This window comes from Abramis brama (genome assembly GCF_963993115.1).
Source record: "Abramis brama genome assembly, chromosome: 16".
NCBI classification, from domain to species: domain Eukaryota; kingdom Metazoa; phylum Chordata; class Actinopteri; order Cypriniformes; family Leuciscidae; genus Abramis; species Abramis brama.
This window is the reverse complement of record NC_139978.1, coordinates 7,487,878-7,510,833: the sequence shown is the minus strand read 5'-3', so window position 1 is coordinate 7,510,833 and position 22,956 is coordinate 7,487,878. Positions and strand designations below refer to the sequence as shown.

The 22,956-nt window shown below is 40.0% G+C and overlaps 1 protein-coding gene across 1 annotated transcript; it reads left to right on the top strand.

Moving 5' to 3' along the window:
• Positions 1–54: 54 nt before the first annotated feature.
• Positions 55–15,632, top strand: LOC311098553 (N-alpha-acetyltransferase 35, NatC auxiliary subunit-like). The gene is made up of 12 exons (XM_084138796.1): positions 55–252; positions 321–539; positions 742–923; positions 999–1,097; positions 4,090–4,188; positions 9,255–9,433; positions 10,552–10,688; positions 10,805–10,872; positions 11,392–11,532; positions 11,627–11,749; positions 12,421–12,501; positions 15,144–15,632. Exons 6-12 carry the CDS (start codon positions 9,291–9,293, stop codon positions 15,201–15,203), a joined length of 753 nt encoding a protein of 250 aa, XP_083994922.1. The 5' UTR covers positions 55–252; positions 321–539; positions 742–923; positions 999–1,097; positions 4,090–4,188; positions 9,255–9,290; the 3' UTR covers positions 15,204–15,632.
• Positions 15,633–22,956: the final 7,324 nt, after the last annotated feature.

The window sequence follows — 22,956 nt, the reverse complement described above, 5'->3', positions numbered from 1 at the left end:
GCTTGGACACGGAAGTGATGTCGTGACGTCACACTAGCCATCCCCATAGTGAGCCTACATGTGACGTACAACACAGACGCGCTGCTCTATCAAGACTCGAGGAACAGAGAGAAGGAAATGAATAGTGGAATAAAGTCGTTATTTTTGTTTGTTTTTGCGCACAAAAAGTATTCTCGTCGCTTTATAAACTTTATAGTCGAGGAGGTGGAAAAAAAAGGAATTTGTTCTCTTGTCAGTGATGCTGAAATTCAGGTACATATAAGACCTTACAAAATTTAAAATGGCTAGATATTGTTTGCTATACTAAATATTTTTTTCAGGAGTTGTTTCAAGGAATTGTGAAAGGCTTGGTGAAACCCACGTGGAACAAATGGTGGCAAATGAAGACTGGGAAAATGGCAAAACCTAAGAGCTTTCATCCAGCCTTGTCAGCACATGTTGAGGAACTTTTAGGACACATCGACAACATTGTGTTTGAGCAAAAGAAGGACAAAAAGCTTGAACATATCGACCTTGTAATGTGTGAATTGATTCCTGAGGTAAGCATTTTATGGGATTGTGTTGGTACAAATAAGTACTCGAATTTTTTATATCACCAAAAAAACACATCATTTTCTCACCCTGGTATCATTTGATAATATGTTGGAAGAAACTGATGGCTGATTTTTATATGTTTTTGTGAACTAACTCATTAAACTAACTCATTAAGTAATTACTTTTTTTTTATCTTTTGTTGTACAGATCAGCCTTACAATACTGAGACGAACGGAAGGTTTCAGTCACTTTTGGGCTGATATATCTTATCTTGTGGAGTGTGTCATTAAAATAGCCTTTTAAGCCAGTCCATCCATGGCACCCAGGTTCAACGAGCTAACTACGTCTGCTGCGTTGCACCTTTGGGCTTGCATATCAAAGCAAAAACAGTGAGTGATGTTCCATAGCACTAAAGACTGCAAGTGTACAGTTGCATGTGACATGTTGTTTGTGTGTTTTTACAGAGTTCCTCCAGTCAGTCCATCCATGACACCCAGGTTCAACGAGCTAACTACGTCTGAAGCTGCGTTGCACCTTTGAGTTTGCATATCAAAGCAAAAACAGTGAGTGATGTTCCATAGCACTAAGGACTGCAAGTGTACAGTTGCATGTGACGTGTTGTTTGTGTGTTGTGATGTCTCAGGTGATGAATATAATAACGTTATTTACATTGCTTTCGACGTTATTTTAGCGAAAATTAATTTAGAAACATGTGACTTCATTTACTTTGTCGTTGTAATACTGAATGAAATGTAAACGTCACATAGTCACAATTATGCTTATACACATTAACTGGTAACTTGTCACTTGCGTTCAATAGCTCTTACATGCTACTCTGTGAACGTTTTACCTTGTGACTTGCGTTCAGTAGGCGATAGGCCTATATCAATTATAAAAAAAAAATAAAATAAATATATATATATATATATATATATATATATATTTGGGAATTGGGAATATATTGCACAAAAGCAGTCGATATGTAGCCTAAATGAGGGACCGGTTTGATCATATGAAAATACAATTAGAATACAATACAACATCTGCTTGATGCGGGATTGGAATTATGTAATTGTACAGTTGCAAATAATTAACTTGATTCTGCAACAACGTTGTTAATGCTACTTTAGGCTAAATTATGAATACGGTTTGATTATATTATTAGAAAAATCACACTGTCACAAGTAAGGAATCCCATTCACATAGCTAAACACTGGTATTGCATAGTGACGCCCCGTAGCCTAGTATAACACCATATGTTGTGATCCAGTGGTTTACTGGCAAACATTCTTACATTGGCAGGCTTCCCACATACATTTGTTTTACCAATTGTAAAAAAAAAAAAAAAACTATCCAGGAGAACCCTTGAAGTGTAGCCCATTTAAAGAGAAACATTTAAAGAACACCAAAAACACTACTAGGCTACGAATAGTCATCATTTGTAAACTGACACAAATGTGAGATGGGGCATTTTGTCCATGCAACCTCTTAGCCACAATGTTTACATATGAACACCTCCGATGCAAAAGCCTCTAAAAGCCACCTATGTAAAAAATTAGATAATAATTTTGAGTGAATGCTCTCCGCACATAGTATACGTTTATCAAATACTTTCTGTAAATTAACAAGTTTCTAAAATGCAACAATTGTGTTTTCACACAATTACAAATGCTTAAACACCGCATGTCAGAAATTAATACCTATGTTCAAGACTGTAAATATAGTATAAAGCCTCTACTTCAGCAACAACAGTAGCTCAGAAGTACTGAAAAAAATATGCTTAAAATATTGAGACACCTGATAAGCCGTTTTAGATAACAGATCAGTGAAATATTGAGAAATAGCTGATTCCACTCTCAGTCGGAGACATAGTCAGGCGTTGAAGTTCTTTACATTACTTGGACATACACACACACAAAAAACAATCTTTGAATTGCTTTTGTTAAGCGTGGATGCACAACAAGACAGAGAAGCAGAGAGAGAGACATCTGAGTAAGAGACAAGAATAGGTTAAGAAGGAGAGTCATAGATGGATCAGGACAAGGGATAAGAACAGTTGGAGGGCAGGAGATAGTGATAGTGATTTTGATAGTTAGCTTATATAATAGTTTTTTTCCCCTTTATTTAACAAAATAAATAATTGTTGTTTTGGCGGGAAAAAATAAGATTGTGCTAAATGTAATGCAGGTGTGTTCGTGTAAAGAAACAAAAGTAGGCTGTTTGACCTAAATGGAGTGTATAAGGAAAAGGGTAGGCCTACTTTAATTAATAAACGCTTGTTATCAATTGTACATTTTTTTTTTATTGTTTACTTACAATAATAACAAGTAGTAGCCTATTTTGACCTGAGAATAAACATGACATTCCAAAAACTGCTATAATCACATGGCATAGCTGACAAGTTAACTCACCTTTACAATGTAATCTTTAAGCATCTACAATGTGATGTTTACATTTCATTCAGTATTACAAAGACAAAGTAAATGAAGTCACATGTTTCTAAATTAATTTTCGCTAAAATAACGTCGAAAGCAACATGTAAATAACGTTATTATATTCATCACCTGAGACATCAGAGCTAGTATCTGACGACACATTAATAACCAGTTTAACCAGCAGTTGTTATACAACTGTAGTAGCCACAATTATGTAGCCTACCATTGTCTGACTACAGAGTCCATGTAATGTGCTTTGAAATCATAAACCATATAGTAGGCTATATATTTTCTAAAATAACGGCATGGTGAGTTTTTGTAATAGGAAACACACAGAGGTCACAAGTTAACACGGGCACATTGTTTTGATTCGGACAGCTGCATAAAAATCACGCCGAGAATGAAATCGTGAATTGACTCCAATGTTCTGCAAGTAACGGGTATTATAATAGTGAGATAGCTCAACACGTTTATCACGGTGTTCTCACGGAGTGATCTCTTTTCTGCGCGCGTTCGAAACCCGTGGAAAGATGACCTTTTTTTTCCCTTTTTTTTTAGATCATAGCAATACTTTGTCATCTTTACAAGAATACGAAAGGCATGTAACGAGCAAGTCTGCGTTTATTAGACAGCTTAATATCGCGTCAGTTCGTGCTTTCAGAATCGACGAATCTGCTCACATCTGCAGCGGATGACCTGAACAGGAAGTTGGTCACCAGTTAACACGGTCACCAGTTAAACCGTAACACCGGTCTGTTGTTGTGGGGACATTTCCATGCAACGAAACGTGACGCTGAACGAAACGAACTGTAATTGGTTGTTTGACATGTCGGTCAAACGGCCTTATGGGCGGGCCTTGGCCAAAGAAAGCTGCTATGAATGCTCACTGAGTTACTTACTTGAGATACTTAACTGTTAATATTTTTAATATTAATATTTTTACAATACTTGTAAAGACAGATTATGCAACTACCACTTTAAAGTCCCAGAAAAGATGTTTATAGACAGAATGTCTCGAGTCCCCCGGTAGCGCGTTGTAGTCACCGTGTCCCGTGTCCCCCATCCGAGTCAGCAAGGCTGAGCTAGGCAGACCCAGTCTGAGTGTTATTTTGTGTCACAGCCATTCTGCAGCCTTATCCAGATTCACGGACACAACAGAGCACGCCAGCGAGACAAACTGGGTCACATACTGGAGGAGTTTGCCACCCTTCAGGATGAGGTGCGTAGATGTTTTTTGTTTGGTTAAAGTTGACATGAATTAAATATTTAACCTAATACTTTCTTAAAGGGACCGTTCACCCAAAAATGAAAATTCTGTCATCATTTACTCACCCTATATGAATTTCTGAAGAAGATATTTTGACGATACTATGAAGTCAACGTGGTCCATCAACTGTTTGGTTACCCATATTCTCCAAAATATCTTATTTTGAGTTCAGCAGAAGAAAGAAATTCATACAGGTTTAAAGGGGACATATCATGCCAAATGCACTTTTTTAGCCCTTAAATGCATTTTGTTGTATATTTGGAGTGTTTAGAAGTACAGAAAATATGAAATTATTCTCTTCAGGTGCTTCGTTGATATCTTTATATTCTGTTTTGGTCATATTTTTCAACCTGTTTCGATTTTTCTGTTATCTATGACGTTTTTTGAACTCTTACGTCACAGTATTTGCAGCGGAACTGCCAAATAAGGACATTGACTTCCGGCCCAACACTTCGAGCAATCCGCCATTTTTATTTCTCGCTGCAATTTTGTAGTCCAAGCTAAAGGATGCAGAAGTTACGAGAGGGTAAGTTAAAATGTTCGGTTGTTGGATGTAGTAACCCACACGCTTCATTACACCGTTTAATGTAGATGAACTTCCGCGCTTGTTACAGGATGCATGTTTAACTGAAAGATCGAGCAGAGAGAGAGACCCGGTCGCGCGCGCGCACTCTCTCTCTCTTCGGAGCCAGGCGAAAGTGTAAACAAGACTTCACCGTCTCCAAACTAGACGCGGTCTTGCCCTCTCTCCCTCGCACATATTAATCAAAATAAATCGACACGGTGGTAAAAGGTCGGAAGACCAAAGTTTCATGTGTAAATACAGTACACACCATTGCGATACATCCATATGAAGACGTTGTTCTACAGGTTCGTCGTCTTCATTTTCATCTCGCTCCTGCTCCGACTCTGGCTCTATGGAAGTAAAATAATGTCAAATGTTTTTGAAATAAAAAGCCTGTTGAATTGCACTACTTGAAAAAAATAGGCATTGCATTAACCATGCGTGCATTTTAATGCATTGTATTTTTAGGGCTTGCATTTTTATGGGCTGAAATTCATTTTTACATTTTACATTAATATCACTCGCGGCTTTATGTTAAATAAAGCAGCGCGTCTAACTAAAATACAGAATTATGTGAAGTTAAAAATACAAAATAAGCAGAGAATCGAAGATGGCCTTACCTCGATTAAAATACAGCACTGAAATAACAGGAGAACAGAGTATTCTAGAAAAAACCACTTGCGCGCTCTTGTTGTGTCTCTTGCGTGCTGCTCGCTGGTCCTTATGGAGTTATCTGAGACTTCACTATTTAAATCTATTCTTACATAAGCTGTTTCGGTCGGGCAATTAAGTCTGAATAACGCGAAAATGTGCCAAGACGAAACTGCAATAAGAGCAACGGCTTAAGTGCAAATTAGACTGCAATAATAATTAATATCACTCGCGGCTTTATGTTAAATAAAGCAGCGCGTCTAACTAAAATACAGAATTATGTGAAGTTAAAAATACAAAGTAAGCAGAGAATCGAAGATGGCCTTACCTCGATTAAAATACAGCACTGAAATAACAGGAGAACAGAGTATTCTAGAAAAAACCACTTGCGCGCTCTTGTTGTGTCTCTTGCGTGCTGCTCGCTGGTCCTTCAACTTCAACATGGTTGAATTCAAATTCAAAAATTCAACATGGTTGAATATTTAAGCTGTGAATATTTCAATTAAAAACATTTCAAACACCTTTTCATTATTAAAAATTCAATAATCTATATTCACCTTTCATATTTCACTTCCAAAATATTCAAACTGTTTAAAAATACAACCAATAATATTCAACAGGCAATTTTCGGGCCATTTTATTTCGCTTTGCAAAATTCGCTTCCACAAATTCAGTGGTTCAAATTCGACAGTAAATTCAACATTGACGTCCAGGAACTGCAGGAAAAGCAATAGATTACCGAGCATACTCTCCATCTGCTGTTAGTCAACCTCACCATCAGATGGTGCAAAAGCGCTTGTTATTGACGAAGACATTCATTCATAAAATGGAAATGATTATCTGTGTCAGTATGTACGGAAAAGATGATAAACACACAAAAGCTGTGTGTTTATGTTTCATTCAATAACTTCATTGTTACTTTCCCTGTGTATTCTACATGTCATCAGCTTTCTCTACCATGAACAGGATTATAATCGGTTTCCCTCAATACCTCATACTCAAGGATTCCCCTTCAGTTGGGACAAAACGCTTAACGTAGCTTAATGTAGGCTACTAATACAGTGATATGAAAGATCAATCTTGCACCTTATTGGGGAAGTAGGCTGTAGGCTACTATATAGGCTACAGGCAAGCATGGACTCAGAATATGAACTTGACGCGCAAAGTTTCATGCTGAGCGTTTCGTGATATACTGGCGATATACATAAGCCTACTGTTGATATACATATACTGATATACTATATATAGTATGCCTACGTGTATTGCATTAGTTTAAACTGTCATAGCACTTGCATACTGTTGTCCTATTGTTAGTATAACTGTAAACCGCTTTGGATAAAAGCGTCTTCTAAATGACTAAATGTAAAATTGGCTTGACTGGACATTCGCACATTTAGGGACCGTCTCTAAAGTTGCATACAACATTGGCATACACGTTTCTAACTTCAATAGCAAACTTAAATTTATTTGAATAAATATAAAAAATCCAAAGGGTGCGCATTATGCCTGACACTACATGAACACTTTACAGTTGGTTTTATGACTGTAAGTCGTTCTATTCAAATGCTATCGGAGTTAGAAACGTGTATACCAAAGTCGTATACACTTTAGAGACGGTCCCTAAATGTGCGAATGTCCAACATCAAGCCAACTTTATGCCAGTCTATCACTGGGAAACGCTCAGCTTTGCGCGTTATTCTGAGTCCATCTGCTTGCCTGCGAGTTTGGTCTTTTACATCACTGTAGTCCATTAATCTACGTTAAGCGTTGTATATGTCCAGAAGTATTGAGGGAAACCCTAATAGCCTGCATGCAGCACATCGCCACAATATAAAGTTAAAGCAACTAAACAACCAAGAGAAATATTATGTCAACCTCAAAAATGTAACATTGGATCTGTACATCCGCATCGGGGAATAACATTATAATCTCGTTCACGGTAGAGAAAGATGCATGTAGGCTACACAGGAAAAGTAACCGTGAAGGCACTGAATTTAAAACAGCCGTCATAATAATCACAAATACACTTACATTGCTGTAAATGAGTTTTATGAATGAATGACTTGCTCTAATTTTGCTGGTCTTCGTCAACAACACGCGCTTTTGCACCACCTGCTGGTTAGGTCGACTAACAGCAGATGGAGAGTGCTCGGTAATCTATTGCTTTTCCTGCAGTTCCTGGACGTCAATGTTGAATTTACTGTCGAATTTGAACCACTGAATTTGTGGAAGCGAATTTGCAAAGCGAAATAAAATGGACCGAAAATTGCCTGTTGAATATTATTGGTTGTATTTTTAAACAGTTTGAATATTTTGGAAGTGAAATATGAAAGGTGAATATGGATTATTGAATTTTTAATAATGAAAAGGTGTTTTTAATTGAAATATTCAAAGCTTAAATATTCAACCATGCTGAATTTCAGCCCATAAAAATGCAAGCCCTAAAAATACAATGCATTAAAATGCAAGCATGGTTAATGCAATGCCTATTTTTTTCAAGTAGTGCAATTCAACAGGCTTTTTATTTCAAAAACATTTGACATTATTTTACTTCCATATGGCTCGAACATGTAAGGCTGGCTGGACAAGTCTTCCGTTGTTGACATTTTGTTAATAACGTGTGAATAAAAAGTTTCTGTGCCGCTAGATAATCGTATCTCTGCTATCAAACTACAAAAATGGCCGAAGGGGGTGGAGCATAGATATCATATATAAAGGCTAGATATCTCGTGCGCGCTGCTGGCCAATGGAGGTCGACGTCCGCACGTGGCGGCCATCTTGCCACAGTGGACTCGCTCACTTGTTTAATGGTGCATGTACTTTTAAATAACCATAACTTGCTCAATTTTCTACCGATTTTCAAACGGTTTGGTTTGTTATAAACGTCAGAGATGTAGTTATGACACTGCATACATATACTGCATACATATGAAAAATTATAACATACATGTTCAAGCATTCTGAATTATAGCCACGTTAATAACGTTTGTAAGAAACCAAACCGTTTGTAAATCTGTCAAGATTTCAGCGAGATAAGAGGATTTGTGTGCATGCTGATCATTCACCTTAATTCACAGCTTCACTGAGACAAGATGGCCGAACGGTGATGCCGGAAGTGACTGCGCCATAAGACATCTAGTGTTTATATATGATATCTATGGGGTGGAGTTGAACCGCTGCAACATGGAGAGGGGGCGGAGTATGAAGTGTCTCAATTGTATTTAAAGAGACCGCACCAAAACGAGTTGCTCTCAGACACGCATCAGAAAAGGGGTAGAAAAGGGGCCTGTGGAGCTATAATAATGAGGAATTCAGACCCAAGCATTGCAGTTCCGCTTTATATAGACTACAAATGTATGATTTATATGTAAAAAGGAACAATTTAAAAGCATGATATGTCTCATTTAAAACAGGTTTTGAGTAAATGATTGATGAATTTTCATTTGTGGGTGAAGTGAACTATCCTTTTAATAAGTGTTTCTGGTCTTATTCCTTACAATTCATAGGTGTTTACTGCAAAGAACTAAAAGTGCTTAACCAATGAATTAGATTTATTGCTTTTGTTCCTCTTTTGTAAGCTTCTGCTAAATGCATAAATGTAAATGTAAGGGTTAATTCACCCAAAAATGAAAGTTCTGTCATAATTTACTCACTATGTTGTTTCAAACCACAAATTAAGATATTTTAAATCTTTATTGTCCATCCTTTGAAAGTCCACTTAACCAAAATGTTCATGCTTCTGAAAGTCTGCTGCCATCATGTCAGTTGTAAAGCATCATTGAGTGTGTTTGTTGGTGTTTAGGCTGAGAAGGTGGACACTGCTCTTCACGGTCTTCTGATGAAGCTGGAGCCTCAAAGGCAGCATTTAGCTTGTCTGGGCACCTGGATCCTCTATCATAACCTGCGCATCATGATCCAGTACCTGCTCAGCGGCTTTGAGCTGGAGCTCTACAGCATGCATGAGTATTATTACATCTACTGGTACGACAGCTAAACAAACATGCTTTTAATGCCATAGACAGATCAGAATGCACAGGCACACACAAAACATACTATTGTTTATTAGCATTTTTTTAATCAATATCGACAGTTATCAGATATCCATCAGAAAATATTTGAAGTTTAATTATTTCTACCTATTTTAAAATTTAGATAATCATCTAATTTAAAGGGACAGCGACCATTGACCAATTATGCCGAAGATTTAAATGGCATCTATTATGCAAAATTCACTTTTACATGGTGTTTGAACATAAATGTGTGTACACAACCACCCTATAATGATAAAAATCCACCCAGTGCTTTTTTTTTTTTTAAATCCCCATAAATCATAAGCACTGTCTCAGAACAACCCGTTCTCAGATTCAGGGCAGTGTGACATACTTTTGCACAAGACCCTCCCACGACTGTTGACGGACACTGCAGGTTTAGCGTAGACCCGCCCTGTTTGAAAAATGTATCTGACCTGCAAAATGTATTTGTTTACTGTTAGTTTGTAACGAGTGTTTTGTGTAATTTGCTGTGTATGTTGATGATAATGAAAGGGAGAGAGAGAGTTTATGGATAAGACTTTAATGCACACTTCTTATACAGTGTTTATTCAGCTCTTACAGTGATTCTCTGGAGTAAAACTAACGCTTCATCTTTTGTGTGATGTACAATAAACTTAATACATAATAAAAACTAAATAATATATAATAATATAAAAAATGATATCCAGCGCCACCGCCAGGCATCGCGGAGGAGTAAAAATGATAACAATTATGATTTTAATATGCTAAAAATATTTTTTAAATAATATGTCAGTATTATGATTATACATTTTATATATGTAAATATGCTAATAGAATTATCGGCTTATCTGTATCAGCCACAGTTTTAATATTGGTGCATCCCTGAAAGATTCCCTAAATGAAGTCCAAAGTGCTAGCACGTTAATGTCGGATTTAGTATTACACATGTGAAGAGGTTAGCCAATCATAACAGAGGTCATTTGCATATAGTCTTAAAGGGACAGTAGCAAAACAGCCTGTTGAATTCTGAGAGTCAGATAAAGATTAAAAAAGTAAAGATATATCTTTCTCTCCATGTATGTTCAGGTATCTGTCGGAGTTCCTGTATGCGTGGCTCATGTCCACGTTGAGTCGAGCGGACAGCTCTCAGATGGCAGAGGAGAGAATCCTGGAGGAGCAGCTGAAAGTACGAAGCAGCAAGAAGAGCAAGAAGAAGAAGAAAGGTTCTCACAGGCCCACGTTCATTCAACAGTTGCAGTTGCTATGGAGGATTGGGATGATTGGGAGGATTGGGATGTTTGGGTCTGACTCGCTCATTGTGTTTCCATTGTCTCCTCAGCTCGTCCTCTGAGTAAAGAGATCACCATGAGCCAAGCTTACCAGAACATGTGTGCTGGCATGTACAAGGTAATGCTTCCTGATACACACAAACACACTGGAGAACTCAAAGCTGCCAATGTAACAATGGAAATGAATCATAATAATCAGGATTTGATTGGTTGGTCAGAGACGTATAAGAGTGCATGATAAAGAAGGAGAAATCGAGGAGCTGTTTACATGACACCGTTTTTAAATTAAGAAAATAACTTTTTCTGTATTTTGGCCATTCATTTACACGACAATGGTGTTTTGGTGGCCTGAAAACAGGTTTCAAAGTGCAAGCTTTTAAAAACGATGCCATTATCTACAAAACCGCGAATCTGTGAAAACGGTGATGGCATGCACATGCGTATTACGTGTCCTTGCCCCCAGGTGCTGCAGTCATTTATTTAAATCACAATTTTGACTTTGTTCCAAATGAATATGAATTTCAATGTGGAAATTAGAAACATACTCATCATTGAAAGGGTGGATTCGAGTCATTGTATGTGTGTGAATTGTATTTTTAATGTATTTTGAATAAACTAAAAGTCTTTATTTCTGCAGACCATGATAGCGTTGGATATGGACAGAAAGGTGCGCAAACCTCAGTTTGAACTGGACAGCGAGCAGGTTCGCTACGAGCATCGATTTGCCCCGTTCAACAGTGTCGTCACACCGCCACCAGTGCACTACATCCAGTTTAAGGTAGCGCTGATTTTACTCACTTCAAGGTCATGTTTACTGCAACTATCCTGTGCAAAGATTACAGTAATCTGTGTCTGTGTGTGTTTAAATGTAGGAAATGTCAGATTTGAAGAAGTACAATCCTCCTCCTCGCTCAGCGGATCTCTATATGGCCGCCAGTAAACATTTCCAGCAGGCCAAACTTATACTTGAAAACGTCACCAGCCCTGATGCAGAGGTACATTTCAAACAGTCCTTATATTGCTCTGTGAGCCAGTCCTGTCTTATTAACACAAATATAGTAGGAATTGGTATTTGGTTTTCGATTTTAATATAAAACGGAATTTATTTCTGTGATCAAAGCTGAATTTTCAGCATCATTACTGCAGTCTTCAGTGTCACATGATCCTTCAGAAATTATTATAATATGATGATTTGAAACATTTCTTATTTTTATCAATGTTGAAAACAGTTTTGCTGCTGTTTGTCTAAACCGTGATCCTTTTTTTCAGGATTTTTTAATAATTAGAAAGTTCAAAAGAACAGCATTTATATTACATTTATAAGAAGTTTTTCACAACAATGTAAAAGTCTTTACTGTAATTTATGATCAGTTTAATGGATCCTTGCTGAATATAAGTTGTAATTTCTTTCAAAAAAATCTTACTCTTATTCAGCCTACGTAACTTTGTAGCATTGCCTTTTTTTATATATAATATTAAGACTTTAAAATAAAATAAAATGACTCATATTTTCTTTTTGATGGATGGAAACAAAAATATCATATTATTTTTAACAAATGATTATATACAACGGAGACTGTGAAGTCATATAGTGTTACATCGAAGTCTTACATTGTCAGTTATATATTGTGTAAAGAAGTGACTGATATGTTGCTTCCTGTTGTAGGTTAACCGCATCCTTAAAGTGGCCAAACCCAACATTGTTGTTATGAAACTGCTGGCTGGAGGACACAAGAAGGAAACTAAGGTGCATCATGTTTATATGAATATTCTGGGCTCAGTACAACTTAAGCTCTATGGACCGTCTCTGTTACCAGGGACAAAACATTTTAACTCGTCTCTCAGTTTGTAAAAATAATATACACTTTGTTACGTACCCTGTGATATTTGACCCTTCGCTAAGCCCCGCCCTCCTTAGTTACTGTTGCTACGCCTGTCAAGCTTTTGCGCCTGGCACGTCTATTACAGTATGTAGGCTATGCACTGGTTTCAGACATTCCTAAGGAGATAATTAGTCATTTTTAGTGGACAGGTGAAAATATGAGAGAGCAAGACTGCAGTATGCATTCGAGGGCTATATTCACGACATAATATGCAAACGATTAGATAATAATTTCATCAAAATTGAAGCTAAAGTCTATAACGTTTGGTCTCAGCGCAAGCAGCAGCCGCCTCATACGCTGACCATTCAAATGGGAAACACACGAATTGAGGAACAGCTTTGTGCATGCCCAGCAGGGTAAATGAAATGTGAAAATATTCTAATATTTATAAATCAAACAGCTTATCCATATGTATCGTGGAATAAACACAAGACATTAGCCTGACCACTTTGCAATGATAACATTCTCCCGCTTATATTTGTAGTGCGCCAGGCTAACGTTACTGCTCACACGTCGTGGGTCACATTAGTGACTACTGTTATGAACTGATTAAGTTTGCATACCAAACTTTTCCTTGGAGATCTCCGGCAAGCCCCCTGATGTTCCCTCCTTTTACTAACTACCTTTTACTTTTACTAGAACTAACACCGGGAGAGTCGCGATCGGATTGGGGTAACGTTACTAGTTTGGCCGTCGATTAACAAAATGCTGAAATATATTTTTAAGTAACGTTAAATTATGTCAGTGAGCCTCCGTCTTGCCTTTAATCACACTGCTTGATCCACGAGCTGGACAATAACTTTATTCTAGAGCTGCTATAAAGCCAAAACACTTTACTTTTAATTTCCTATTATCAATGTAAAGCTGCTTTGGAACAATCTACATTGTTAAAAGCGCTATATAAATGAAGATGACGCCCGGCATTTCTCCCCTTGAGTTTTAGGTTTCGGGAAGGGAACAAAATCCACCACCCCGTCCAAACTTTTAGGATACCGGGTATCAGATTTGCACCATCCATACGCACAACGCGGCATGTTTCCCTCTCGCTCGAAAGCTTGCCAGACCTCCCGTGCCTAGTTACGGTTGCTAAGCCACGATTGGCCTGTGGCGGTTTTCGGGCGTGGCTTAGCGAAGGGTCAAATAAAGGGGTAGGGAATAACATTAACTGTCGGAGTTTGACTTCGTACCAATGTAAATGCAGGCAAAGAAGACCACAGCTCTAAAGACAATCAAGACGTGTTTATTTACAAAAATATAGTAGGAAAAACCCATAAACCAAGCTAACTTACAATAATATTTACAAGAAAGAAAAATTACAAAAAAGATACCCAGGCAGGGGAAAAGAAGAAGGGAATTGGGCGGCAATCAAATAAATGAAATAATCAAAACATAACACTAACTATTAATTCAGTTCTAAACTGACTAAAAAAAGAAATAGAAAAGAAAAAATCTTCAGTATCCGAGGATACCCTATTATAAACTATACTCACTAAATCCAAACAAAAATACAACAAATGATGCACGCCCCTTACCTAGTGTTTCTAACACAATAATTCACTAACGGGTGGTGCTCAATATATATCACGTGATATGCTTACCTTTCCTCTCCTTCCCTCCCCATTGTAGTCACAACCGTTCAAACAAATGGTGGTAAAGAGTGGTTTAGTTAGCACACAAAAACACCACAGGGTATTACCTACAATACACAGAATTGACGACGTCTATAAATCACAATCTCTCTCAGAACAACAACAGACAAGAACAAAGGCAGTCTCTCGCTCCACGTCAGCATCTCTCTTTTATTGTTTCCTGGTGTCTGACAATTGGAGGAAAGCGGGGCAACGTCATCGGCTCTCCAACGATGATTGACAGGAAGCAGCACCAATGGCGCAGACCTAAGAAAGCGAAAGTAAAAACAAACAGAAGGGGGGGGGACAAACAAACACAAAACGGCACTAGCCGTAACACACTTAATGAGACATCTATTGGGAGAGACGATGCAACAGAATAAATGTTACAATATACATTTATTTGAAAGTTAGATCCAATATTTCAACTCCTGCCTTGACCATGTAATTTAAAATCATTCTGATCAGAATGAAACAGATTTCAGGAAATGAGATTTGAATAGGACTACAAACCACATGAAAGTTTGCTAACAAAACTAAGGGAGAAAACGCACCAGGTTCTGAAACAAGCTCTCCAAACGAGGGAGGTGTGAAATCGCATTAAATGCTTAAATCAGTTTAAAAAGTAAGTAAATTAGTTTAAAATATGTGCTGAACATTTTTGCTTTGAATCTCAGAATGTTTTGCCTCATTTTTATTACAAACTGGAGATGAGTCAAAATTATGTCTTGTGGTAACAGACAGCAAGTCACAGATGCTGTTTATAAAGCCTAACTTGAATTCCTTAAAAAAAATATATATATATATATATATATTTTGCATATAGATGAAATGATACTGTGAAATTCATTGCATCCTTGTGTTTCCTCTTTTCTCAGGCCCTTCCTGAGTTTGACTTCTCGGCACACAAATACTTCCCTGTAGTCAAGATCATTTGAGATCAGCCATGTTTCCAGGAACTCTTCTTGTTTACATGAACTGTCATCACAGTCGCAGAATAAGTTCATATTCATAACTGTAATTGTACAGTTAATACACATGGACTCCAGTTTGAACAGTTCACAAATAATGTTTTTTTGTTTGGTTGATAGTATTGTATTAAATTGGAGAAAAAAGAAAAAAGTTTTAGTGGCTTCAGAATTAACCCTCCCTTCATTCATCAGGTTCAGGTTTGACGAGGTGCGCACAAAGTACAAAACATTCAAAGTGTGAGATCGTGTCTATATCTTGCTGTCCAAAAATGCTCAAATCTCCACGCCAGGAATATTAGATCCAACCTCTTTACCAGATCCCATCAGAAGACATTTGTTTTGTCTGATGCCCAAAAACAGTTAGCAGCAAGTGTTATCTGAAAGCCAAAATCTGTTGTTAAACCTGTATTTTGTCTGGTACCCAAAACTGAAGGTTTACAGAGGAGGCTGTGAAATATCAAGGTAGCAGGAGACGAAGTGATGATAAAAAATGATCAGGGTTTATTGAATAAGCTTAGTTGCATATATTTCAAAGCTCAGACTTCATCCCTACTTCATCTGGACTGCATCTAACCAGCACAAATCCAACATAGATGTATGACCGCTGTCTTGAAGCTAAACACGTTGCTATGAAGAATCCTTGGATCCTTCAAGAGACATGGGTTTCTGAGTGTATCTCAACTTGATGTTTTTATTGTACTGAGTCAATAACAATTGGATAAAAATACATTTATGTTTGTGAGAGATGGCAGATCTTCATAAAACTATTTCATGTCCATAAAACGTTTGGTCAAACTCTGTGGAATTAAAGCTTTTGTGCGTTCCACATTTGTGTTCTTTACGAATTTTCAAGTGTTGAATTGTTCCGATTAATAATTAATAATATTTTGTTTGTAAAACTTTTTTTTTTTTTTTTTATTGTTGCTCACACTGCAACATTGTCCATTATTTTTCCAAGTTTCATAAGTAAATGCAATTTAAATGCAATTAGTTTTCTTCTGAGAGCTGAAAATGCTGATGTGCGCCACACATTGTGTCACATTGGTTCTAATTGGCGTAAATTTTCGGATTCATTAAAATGTTAGTATTTTCTAAATGTTAGTTGGTACGAAAGAAATCTACACCTGCTCCCAGCCACGCGTAAATAGTGCGTTTAACATCCGTACATTTTGCTCATTAATAAGGCTGCATTTTAATATTTATATTAAATATATAATATTGTATATATTTACACAGCATTTTGAAAAAAATATTATATATAGTAATTACATCCAGTTTTTCTTTTTACTTTTATTTTGAGAGCCAGTAATAGCATCTGCAAACAGAACACAAGTCACAAGTGTTGCAGTCAAGCTTCATGTCGAACCATTTTCTTTTCACTTCTGGGACTGTTCGATTAACAGATGAAACGACACTCGGTTACTAACATAACCTCGGTTCTCTCTAGGGATGGAACGAGTGTTGCGTAAGTGTAGCTTACGCTACGGGAAAACTCCTTTTCTCTAGAATACTGAAGCAAGAAAATGATCCTTAATTTTCCAAAATGTAAAACGCATTTGCTGCAGCAGGCAGACATAGGCGAGACAGCTCGCGCACCCACTGGCTGCTCTGCAGCAACTGCTGCAACCTATCAGTGCGTCTTGGCATGACTCCAGCGCTAATGGGAAGCTTTCCCGCGCTACGTCATGACCCGCCAAAATGGGTGTGGCCTAAGCCTATATATACCCATAGCCCAGGTTGCACAATGATTTCAGTCGACTAGAAGCGAAACCATAATGCAGCACAAGCACGGCAGGCTACGCAACACTCGTTCCCTCTCTAGAGAGAACCGAGGTTACGTTAGTAACCGAGTGTCGTTCTCTTACGAGAGTACTCTCGTGTTGCGTAAGTTTAGCTTACGCTATGGGAACCCCATGTAAAACGCTGTGCGTGCAGAATTCCAACACTAATGTCCCAAGGGCAGTATGCCCGGGGCTCATGTAAAGTGGAAAACACGAAGCGGCAGAACGGGGAGGGACGACTCGGTAATGTGAGATAAGTGCACAAACACATATATATATATATGCCCAGCCTGCTGCCATACAAATGTCATGAAGTGAGACCCCACTTGTCCTTTCCCACGACGAGTCCATGCCTCTGGTCGAGTGGGCAAAACCCCCAAGGGGCAATCCAGGCCCTTGGACGTATAAGCTAACGCGATAGCGTCCACTATCCATCTGGACAGGGTCTGTTTCCAGATGGCTAGCCCTTTGAACAAGTCTACCTCTGCTCTACCAAAAATGTCCCAGATATTTTGCACCGACATGGGATGCAGAGACCACTCCCCTGGGGAGAGTTTGGCCATGGATAGCATATCTGGGCCCACGTTCAGAACGCCCGGCACATGAGCCGCTTTCAGCGAGCGCAAGTTGTGCTGGCCCCATATGAGGAGGCGTCTTGCTATTGCAAGAAGGTTCCGGGACTTGAGGCCGCCCTGGCGATTTATATAGGACACCACTGACGTGTTGTCTGTTCTGACCAGAACGTGGTGGTTCCTTAACACAGGGAGGAAGAACTGAAGGGCGTTTTCGACCGCTTTCATCTCTAGACAGTTTATGTGCTTCTATGCTTCTCTGCGTCTGACCACAAGCCCATGGAAGGTCTCCTTTCATAAAGGGCGCCCCAACCCGTGTTGGAAGCATCTGTCGAGACTACTTTGATTTTGATTTGATTCACAGAGGTTTCGACCCGGGCTGTGAAGCGCGGCGGTTTGCGAGCGAATTGAAGCGAGTAGCCCTGTTTCACTGGCTTTAGCACCCAATTTGAAACCCCTGGGATCAATTCCCATGCTTTCGCGTAAAATAACGGGTAGAATAAAATTTGGGCTCCGGTCGCTCGTATTCGGGGACCCGGAGACCCGGCCATGATGACATAGTTTGTTCACCATGTTCATTTTGGGTGGGGCAGACAGTACTTTGTGTAACTAGCACCCCGGTCATAGAGACGGGAAGATGTTGTATTACAGACACAGCTGTGTGGGCTTGCGGCGCGAGGCATGGAGAGCTTTTCACAAAGTGTGTGCGCTGAGAGGCAGACACGTGACCTGCACTTGAAACACTGCCAGCTCGAGCTGGGTTCGTACGCTGAGGCGTTATGTGTGTGCGTAGTGCAGATACAGTCGTTATCATGGGCAGGGGTGAGCGCTGTACAGCGGGCACATTTCCTACACTTAAAACATGAACGGCGTGAGCCGGTTTGACTGATATAGACCCTGTGGTGGTGTGAGACACTGCGTGGGTAGTGCTTGTGTGTAGGGGTGAACACTGGGTAGTGGGCACTTTTCCTACACTTAGCGGTCGAGCGGCCTGAGCCAGCTTTATTGTTTTCGACCCTGGATGAGTGTGACACACAGAGAGGGGTAGTGTTTACGTGCAGGGGTGGGCACTCTTCCTACATTCAAAACACCTTCGGCCTGAGCCGGAATATGACCAGACATGATGCTCTTTTTGAGATTTATGTGGGTCGACGTGAAAACGGCGTTTGTGTCCAGGCGAGCGAATTGAAGAACTGGCTCATTGGCTGCTGAATACACTCTTCGAATCGCCTCTGTTGGACTCGCCGAATCACCAGGGGACTGAGAGAGCGGTTTGCGCTGATTTCGATGGCGGTCCGGCCGCAGCGGGACTTAACCATCGGCGCTTTCCTAGGGGGGCTAGGAAGATTTAGGAGGCTCGAAGTTGGGCGCGAGCCTGGGTCCCCGGGCAGGCGGCGGTCTGCGGCGGCTCGTAGAGCGCGAGCGCTGGCGTGCATCCCGGGCCTGGCGCTGTTGCGGGGCGGGTGGAGGAGGCGGTGGGGGCACCGCGGCAAAAAGTGTCTCATAGCTTGAGATGTTTTCTGCACCTCCGAGAATCGCTCCGCGAAGCCCTTCACAGAGGGACCGAAGAGGCCGGCCGGAGAAACGGGAGCGTCCAGAAAGTTGGTACAGTCATACTCAGACATGTCGGACAACGTTATCCACAGGTGGCGCTCTGTGACGGTGAGGGAGGCCATGTTGCGGCTGATGGCCTGGGCGGCAGCTTTTGTAGCTCTGAGAACCAAGTCCGTCGTGCTCCTTAAGTCCGTCACACACTACCTTCGTTGGTCCAGCCTCGTCCAGAGAACGGAGGAGGTTGGCCTGGTGAATCTGCAGAACAGCCATGGTGTGCAGTGCAGATGCAGCTTGACCGGCGGCAGCGTAGGTGCGGCCGATCAGGACTGAAGTGGTCCGGCAGGCTTTAGTAGGCAGTGTCGACTTGGCCCGCCATCCTGCAGAGGGCGGACACAAGTGCGTTGCTACTGCTTCCTCTACCGGAGGAACAGAGAGATATCCCCTGTCTTTTGCGCCATCGACCGCGGAGAGCGTCGAAGAGACAGAGGATCTCAGCCTGGCCGAGTACGGGGCTCCCCACGACCTGGAGAGCTCATCGTGCAGCTCGGGGAGGAAGGGAACGGGCCTCGAAACAGGTGCAGAGCGGCGTCCTGTCAGGAAGCAGCCATCCAACCTGTTGGGCGCGGGCTCCTGGGGCGTGGTCCAGTCAAGGCCGAGGTCAGGAAGCGCACAGCACGTGGCGGTCCCCGTCGCTGAGAACATAAGTGGCATTTAGAAATGTCTTTGCTCTTTTAGAGGAAAAACGTGAGTGTCGCAGTGGCGAAGACACATGGAGCAGTTAAAGGATATAAGCGCCGGATAGCGCAGCAGGTACGGTGAGTGAAGGCGGCAAAAATCCAGCCGGCGTCCTCGAAACTCGAGCTCGTCCCGCTGAAAGTACCTTTCGACGACGCAGCTTCTTCTCTCAGAGATCCAGCGAAGTGTAGTCACTCGCTGAAGGAGACGAAATCATTGTGCAACCTGGGCGATGGGTATATATAGGCTTATGCCACACCCATTTTGGCGGGTCATGACGTAGCGCGGGAAGGCTTCCCATTGGTGCTGAAGTCATGCCAAGACGCACTGATAGGTTGCAGCAGTTGCTGCAGAGCAGCCAGTGGGCGCGCAAGCTGTCTCGCCTATGTCTGCCTGCTGCAGCAAATGCGTTTTACATTTTGGAAAATTAAGGATAATTTTCTTGCTTCAGTATTCTCGAGAAAAGGAGTTTTCCCATAGCGTAAGCTAAACTTACGCAACACGAGAGTACTCTCGTAAGAGAACTCCATTAACTGCATCTGTAATATGCTGCCAAGCTTCCTTTTTTTAGGACCTGATACGCCACTATGTACGCTTGAAAATAAAATGTGGCGTTTTGAATGAACTTCTGATAATTAAACTTCAATTTCTGCATCTGAGAAATTTCTCTTTTTCATTCGCTTTTGAGAAGACATGTTGAAATCCTTCGTTTGGTGTCATAATATGATGCCCATATATAGTTGTCAGTTGGATTTAATAGGTGGGATTTATAGTAATTGAGAATGAGCGTGCATGTGCGTCCCATTTATGACTGATTGGAATTCATTAACACACACACACATTTCACTATCACATCTGACGTTTACGAAGTATTTGTGAATAAGGAGAAGAGTTTTCGGGAAGGTCTCTTTACGCGCAAATCACTCACATATTTACTCGTATATTTACGAATGTTTCTTGAATGAGACCAATTGTTTTCTGAAGGAATTTGCGAACAGCAACTGAGTGAACCTGGCAGAGTGAATGACTTGTATTTAAAAATGTCTGCATGTTATTACTAGAGATGCAACAATTGCCATTTTTTTGGCCAATTCTGATTTAAGTGACCTGCCGATAACAATTTTTGCCGATTCCGATTTTCTTTCTAGCAACTATAATTGACAGCATATACAAACAAAAATCTACATTTGTTCAATGCAAAATTTTATTTTCATAAAATAAAATAAAAATTCAGTAATAAAATAAGAACAAATGGACAAATTGCAAACACCTGCAGTACATAGTACATAAACTGCACCTCCAGTACATAGGTTCTCTTCTACAAAAGATAATAAAGACAGACAAAGTTACTTAGTGGTGGACTGGCTCCCTGTAAGTATGGTATTCACATTGTAAAACTAATACTAATAACTATTGTGTTATTTTTCATTGTCAATCATTTTACTGTATGTGATTTACATGTTTATGCCCCAAATGCTTAATTATTCAAAGTAGTTGAAAAAGTTGTCTTCAATCAGCTGAACAAATTCTTATGCTCTAATGGATACTTTGACAATTTTCAATCTGGTTTCCGACCGCACCACAGCACAGAGACAGCGCTCATAAAGATAATAAACGATATTCGCTTAAATACTGATACAGGCAAATTATCAGTGCTGGTACTACTCGATCTCAGTGCTGCATTTGACACTGTCGATCATAACATACTTCTTGACAGGCTGGAGAACTGGGTCGGGTTTTCTGGGATAGTCCTAAAATGGTTCAGTTCATACTTAGGAGGGAGAGGTTATTATGTGAGTATAGGAGACCATAAATCTGAGTGGACATCCATGACATGCGGAGTCCCTCAAGGCTCAATTCTTGCGCCACTCCTGTTCAACCTGTATATGCTCCCAATGTGCCAAATAATGAGAAAGAACCAAATTGCTTACCACAGCTAGGCGACACACAGATCTACTTAGCCCTACCGCCTAACGATTACAGCCCCATTGACTCCCTGTGCCAATGCATTGATGAAGTCAACAGTTGGATGTGCCAAAACTTTCTTCAGTTAAACAAAGACAAAACTGAAGTCATTGCGTTTGGAAACAAAGATGAAGTTCTCAAGGTGAACGCATACCTTCACTCTAGGGGTCAAACAACTAAAAATTAAGTCAGGAATCTCGGTGTGACTCTGGAGTCAGACCTTAGTTTCAGCTGTCATGTCAAAGCAATAACTAAATCAGCATACTATCATCTGAAAAATATTGCAAGAATTAGATGCTTTGTTTCCAGACAAGACTTAGAGAAACTTGTGCATGCTTTCATCACCAGCAGGGTGGATTATTGTAATGGACTCCTCACTGGCCTTCCCAAAAAGACCAAAAGACAGTTGCAGCTCATACAGAACACTGCCGCCAGGATTCTGAGCAGAACCAGAAAATATGAACATATCACACCAGTCCTCAGGTCTTTACACTGGCTCCCAGTTAGATTTAGGATTGATTTTAAAGTATTATTACTGGTATATAAATCATTCAATGGCCTAGGACCTCAGTATATTGCAGATATGCTCACTGAATATAAACCCAACAGATCACTCAGATCATTAGGATCATATCAGCTAGAAATACCAAGGGTTCACTCTAAGCATGGCGAGTCCGCTTTTAGCTATTATGCCAGCCGCAGCTGGAACCAGCTTCCAGAAGAGATCAGATGTGCTCCTACAGTAGTCACATTCAAATCCAGACTCAAAACACTGTTTAGCTATGCATTTACTGAATGAGCACTGTGTCGCTGTTCATCCGACTGTTTGTACTGTACTGTATCACAGGGGCGTAGAATTTAGTAGGGACGCTATAGGGACGTGTCCGGTGTCCCTACAAATATCCAGTGACACTGATATGTCCCTATCAATAATTTCGATCAAAACCATAGACTGCAAGATCAAAACTTAAAATATATTCATATATAACCACTGTTGTCCGGTTGTGTCTTGTGTTTTTTATGTAGGCTTATTTTATTTAATCAGGAAACATCTTATTTAGATTAAAATCTCTTACAAGAGCGTTCTGAGAAAAATGCGCAATTCATGGTACA